Source organism: Peromyscus eremicus, chromosome X (assembly GCF_949786415.1).
Source record: "Peromyscus eremicus chromosome X, PerEre_H2_v1, whole genome shotgun sequence".
Classification (NCBI taxonomy): Eukaryota; Metazoa; Chordata; class Mammalia; order Rodentia; family Cricetidae; genus Peromyscus; species Peromyscus eremicus.
Window position 1 is genome coordinate 100527552 of NC_081439.1, and position 5571 is coordinate 100533122.

Genomic DNA, 5571 nt, shown 5'->3' on the forward strand with positions numbered 1-5571 from the left:
CAGTGGCACACAAGAGAAGGTGGAGCACTCAGGTCTAAATGGGACATCTTGATCATTCCCCTTGCTCACAGGCACAGGGACCATGAGGATGACTGGTGGACGATTCTTAAAGCCAGGGGAACTAGTTATCTGTACTGAAATGTTATGTGCTAGACCTGAAGAGGGGAGACCTCAGGTTCAGGGCCATAGATGCAGCCCTAGTGAAATTCTGATACCTGTTACTACATCAAGGGCTCTCAAATCAGTGTGTGGGAGACATCCTAGAGACTCAAAAGCAAACTAGCATGTACCTGCAGCAGTCAAGGTCCCTGGAGCACTCACATTCCCAGAGACCAAAAATAGACTATTCATTGCAAGGGCAGGAGAGCATGGTGTTGGGACAATACCATGCAGTACATTTGGGGCTGTACACCTAGGCCATAGCTCTCCATCTCACTAAGATGGACTTTGTGTATTTGGACCTGCAGCTTCACATAGGCAAAGAAGCAGTACTACTCTATGCACAGACTGACTGTTCCAGAACATTGCTAGGGACTCAACCTTGTTTACATATTAGAGCTGCTATGAAGCAAAGGTCCCTGAAATCTTGAGTACTGAGGGTTCTCCAAGGCAGGTAACAAAATGCAGAGGGAAGACATATTAGTCAAGATCTCTGAGCAGGCAAGGGAGAGACAATATGCTCCCTGAGCTGGAATGGAAGAAATGAGACAAAAACCTCCCTCTGGCCTGGATGGATGGATTCTCCTCTCCCTCTCAAGCATCAGGACTCTGGCCAGTGTGGCTCCTAGTGCCCTGGACGTCCACAGACAGGGTACAAACCACACATCATGTACCTCTTTCTCCCACTGTCAAAACTGGGAAAAGTCTCTGGGAAGTTTCCAGCTGGGTCCAGGGTAGGACTTACTGGAGTGTGGGTGGGAACAGCCATGACTAGAAACACAGTATCCTCTGCTGGAGACTTGCCCCACCTGGCCTTACAAATAATTGTTCCACAGAAGTGGAGTGAGTTGACAAGGCCATGATGAGGGTACAGAGAATCATGTGGGGTCAGCATGAAGCAGCATAGCACCTGGAAATCTTCCTCACTCAGCAAGGCACAGTGACCACAGCTTGCCAGTGTCACCTCCTGCCATAAATACCATTTCTGGAATAGGCAACTATGGTTCAAATACTTATACCCACATTTTAGTAACCTGAAAAACAATGGAACCAACATACTTAGAATCCACCTCTTTATTGCTGAGATAATTGCAGGGAAGAAAAGGATGTCATGGCCAGCATGGGTGGCCGAGACATTGGGGGCAGGGCCAGGCTCCACGACATCTGGCTCTGGACAGAGGTGGTACTCATGCGCTGCTACAAAATCTTCAGGGATCGTTGTTCTGGGGACCAGGTGGTGCATCAAACAGCATTGATAGTGTAGTGCTTCTCTTGAAAATCGCTCTCCTGGTCCTAAACCAATCCTACAAGCAGAAGAAAGGGTTGCTTTAGTACACTGAACTGTACCACCACTGAAGAACACATGCTGTAACCTTGTATACTGGATCAATTTTACTAACATTTTAGAACGTATATGGAATCCATCCCTGGGTCAGTGTGTGCTAGGTATGTGCTCCAGGACAGAGCTACTCCCCTAGCAAAGCATCACATTTTTGATTGCCAAGAAACTGTTTGTTTATTGATCTAACACCAAGAACGGTTGAAGACTTACCTCAAGTGTGTACTGATTGTTCAGAATGCTGGAAACAAAAGGTTTCATTCTCATTGAAACAGTCAAAACACCCCCATGAGGCCCCAGAGGACATGTACCCCCACACCCAGGCCTTCAGATATGGGACAGACCCAGAATATTGTCTATTCTCTCCATCAATTGATATTTTTAATGCATTCTTTCAGGAAAGGATGCAGATCTAGCTCATGGGTTGTTCCTGGTCCTTGCTGTGTGTTGAAAAGTATCAAAAACAGTTCTCTTGGAACCCCGGAGTACTATCTCAAGGCCCAAAGCTGTCTGTAAAAGGCTCCATGGTGATAGCCTTTTGTGAGTATCCAGAATACACATTTTATGAGACAAAGGGCACTTCTTCCTGTTCTATGCTTCCTCCCTAGCCTCCAAGCATACTGTGTATAGGACTTTTCCCTTGTAGTCATGTGGTCTGGAAAAGTCAGGGCTGATTGTAATGGTGAGCAGAGTTCACATACTTCACCAACAAAAGACTGGTAAAAGGGTTATGGGCCTTTTGAGGTTCCTGGTCCCAGTATTGATTCAGAACTAAGCCAGGCATGGGACATTTACAGACTAGATCAAGAAGTCTGAGAAAAGGTTTTCTGAGACACGCAGAGTGAAAGAGTTGAAGGTGAGCAAGAACATGGTCTCTTCACTTAAGTGAGGCATGTGGGCTGCACAGCCTTCAGAAGGTCATGGAGAACACACTATGTTCACCGAGGGTCAGACAAAGCATCTTGGCATCTTAGGTTTCAGGTGTCCAGGTTGGCATTTCCTGCCTGAGAAAATGGAGGTCTTTTGTCATCTTGAGCCTAGCCTGGCTGTGGACTGGTCTGGCGTCCTTGGGATAAAACTTCAGGGTCCCATTCTTCTGCTATAATTATCCTCTAGAAACAACATCACAAGGTGTGGAGCCCTCCCAAAATATTATTATTTTTAGAATACTGACCAGCACATCCGCTTCCGACACACCCATCCATGTTGCAAGATCCTTCCTGAAGTGAAAAGATTCCAACATTTAGGCTTTGTGGTGGATGTAAACTGTATAAGGACATGTCCTGTTTGCTTTTAAATGTTTGTGTCCACACTTGTGTGTACACGTGTACACACACACACACACACACACACACACACTATTCCTCACACCTGCTTTGAGACATACTTTAGTAGCAGGGTTCTTTCAGGGACCAAAATTAAGGGTAATCCCCCAAACACAGGTATGTCATCTATGTACTTAACATGTAAGCTTCATTAAGAGAGACTCCATGATGAAAAGTGTTAGCCAAATTTTAATCTGAGGTGGAATCCCTCCTACATTTTCCCAGCCACACCTCAGGCTTCTCACTCATTCTTACAGAGACTCATTTAGGACAAGCATTGTCTAAATTTCCCACTCACTCACGTACCACTTAAACAGACAACAAAACACATTCTTTCCAGTTGGACTAGGGCACATCCCCTTACTCCAGAATCCAATTTCTGCTGGAGGGTCCAGACATGGTGGCTTTGTTTCTAGAGGAAATCGGGGTTCAGGGAACACCAAAGGACAGCCTGGATGCACTGCCTGAAAACCAGGCGCCTAGCAGGGCGTTCTGCTTACCTTACTTGAAAGCTGGGGTAGTGATTCTCTTTGAAAAGACGCTCTAGGTCCCGCAGCTGAGACTGGGTGAATCTGGTGCGTCTCTGGAAAGGCTGCCTGTCCCCAGCCTGGAGAGTCTTGGTGCCCTCAGGCATTGCCGCCTCTTGCTGAGGCTGCTGTGGAACACTTCCGCCATGGCCACCTTCGGCCTGGATCCCCTTTTCCATGGGGCCAGAACTACCATCGCCAGAATGACCTCCTTCCATTTCTTCTTCTTTGTTTTCTCCCGCCTCTACCACTCCTGTCGCTTCCTGAGTAAGACCGGACTGAGCAAGCTCTTCTTGAGCAGGCTTGCTTGGGGCAAGTTGTTCGCTCTGATCAAGCTCACCCTGAGCAAGCTCGCTCTCTACAAGCTCCTTCTTGCCTCCTTCCTCTCCAGCCTTCAGGACCATTGCATTCCCACCTGCAAGAGAGAAAAACACAAAGATAAAGATCTGAGCATCGTGGCTCATGGATCATTGGAAAGCCTGGAGAGGGGCCACTGGCAGAGCCGGGTAATCGAAGTGCCTGGCCACTGGCCTTTCCACCAAATTTGCTTCCCGGACTTCGCTCAAGTGGAGTCAGAACCATTTTACTGACCATGCTGCTGTTCCTGGTCTTCATCAGCTCCTGGACTCAGCATCCTGTTGAAACTGTGGCAGTAACCCTCACGAGTCTCCTTGCCGGGAATCTTTCTATCAGACCCGAGTTCCGAAGACTTAAAAGCCGTGTCCTCACGGTCTGGCGCCAGATGTACAGCTCTGACTCTTGACCCGGAAGGCTTGTCTTCTGGAGACTCTACGTAATTACAATGTGTCCAATCACACATTCTGGCCTGCACAGGCTCAGTGGCTGTGGGCTTGTCCTCTGAGGTGCCTAGCCTGAAGCACTTTAGGGCTGCAAAGAGCAGGGAGTACTTTAAAAACTGCAGTGAGTGTGTGTGCGGTGGGGGTGCAGAACCTGTGGCTCTGGTTTGCTGCTTAGCTGACACCTCTAGTTTTGTTCAAATTCAGTCACAGGGGGTAACACAAAGACCTTTTCAAACTCAGCAGGCCCTTGAGCCCAGCTAAATCACTTTACTAATTTATGCAAATGTCCTTCAAACAAAATGCCCCAACCTTGGTTGTGCTGTCTTGAAGAGCCCTGTATGATGGCAACTATGTGGGTAGGTCAGGGCACGATCCTCCTGAGAGACTGTGCTCCCAACAGGGCTGAATTCCACCAGTGTTCACAAGCTCATTCTGATGGAGACCTTTCTCTACCCAGCTGTGCTTGACCAAGGTCCTAGGGTGACCCAGATACCTGAGGGCATCAAAGATCAACCCTGGGTACTGGCTCCCAACCTGTCTCACAGCTGTGAAGGTGAAAGGCAGGAGGAGTAAGCAATTCTGGATTCAAGCTCTACAAAGAATCATTGCAGGAAGGGGCAGAACTGAGGAAAAGTTAGAGAGACTCCCCAGAGTAGGTGACATTCCCAAAATTTAAAAGAGCCACTGAGCTCTGTCATTTCGTGGTTTTTGTTTTTAACAGGATCATGGCAGAGTCTGGACAATGGCTGAGGTAATTGTTAGGAGATGGGTTAGTTCTCTGTGATAGCATAGGCTGAGACACTGGAGGGTCCACGGTCCACATGGTCTATCCCACACCAAGGAGATGATCTTGTTCTGTTCACCCATTGCCCACCTAGTCAAGGGTGGCTCAACCCCCTCCCACCACAGGCCCCTTTATCCATGCCTGACTAGGGCTTTGTGAATTGTGGAACTTGACTGTCTGGTCACCATTAGCCACTGCACGGTCTTGTGTCCTCTGACATTTCAGCTGTCCCAGGTGCTTTTAATTATACTCAGCTTTCTTCTCACAGTCACCAAGGAGCAGCTGCAACTGTCCTTCCTCTTCTCCTTATCTCCTGGGTCGTTGTGAAAGGCTTCCCTGAGACACCGAAATGGGAGGCTTTCTTAGACACAGACTTTACTCACACTCACAACTAGCTGCTGGAGAAGCTAGGCTATTTTAGGAGACAATAGTACCATGGGTGTTTTCCTGAAGGACTTGGTGGCCTGGTTGGACTGCCCACCCTAGACGGGAGCCCTGTCTTTATCATTGTGAGACAGCTTGACTGTCCTACTGATCGCAGAAACTCTTTGTGTCTCATCTTTGGTGTTCCTGGCTTGGCTGTTTTAAATCAACCCTCCTTTATCCCTAGCATCCCTGCAACATATGCGAGCAACTT

At 48.0% G+C, this 5571-nt stretch overlaps 1 protein-coding gene across 1 annotated transcript; it reads right to left on the reverse strand.

The window, feature by feature from the left end:
• Nucleotides 1-1215: 1215 nt before the first annotated feature.
• LOC131899583 (homeobox protein orthopedia-like) lies at nucleotides 1216-3761 on the reverse strand. Its single transcript, XM_059251084.1, has 3 exons — nucleotides 3324-3761; nucleotides 2673-2718; nucleotides 1216-1463 (listed from the first exon to the last, which is right to left on the reverse strand). The coding sequence occupies exons 1-3, from the start codon at nucleotides 3752-3754 to the stop codon at nucleotides 1368-1370; spliced, it is 573 nt and encodes a 190-aa protein (XP_059107067.1). The 5' UTR covers nucleotides 3755-3761; the 3' UTR covers nucleotides 1216-1367.
• Nucleotides 3762-5571: the final 1810 nt, after the last annotated feature.

Coding starts and splice junctions, on each gene's coding strand:
- LOC131899583 (XM_059251084.1), bottom strand. CDS start 3,754: ATGGTCCTGAAGGCTGGAGAGGAAGGAGGCAAGAAGGAGCTTGTAGAG. Junction 2,719..3,323: donor TACCCCAGCTTTCAAGTAAG/GTAAGCAGAACG, acceptor TTTTCACTTCAG/GAAGGATCTTGCAACATGGA. Junction 1,464..2,672: donor TGTCGGAAGCGGATGTGCTG/GTCAGTATTCTA, acceptor TTCTGCTTGTAG/GATTGGTTTAGGACCAGGAG.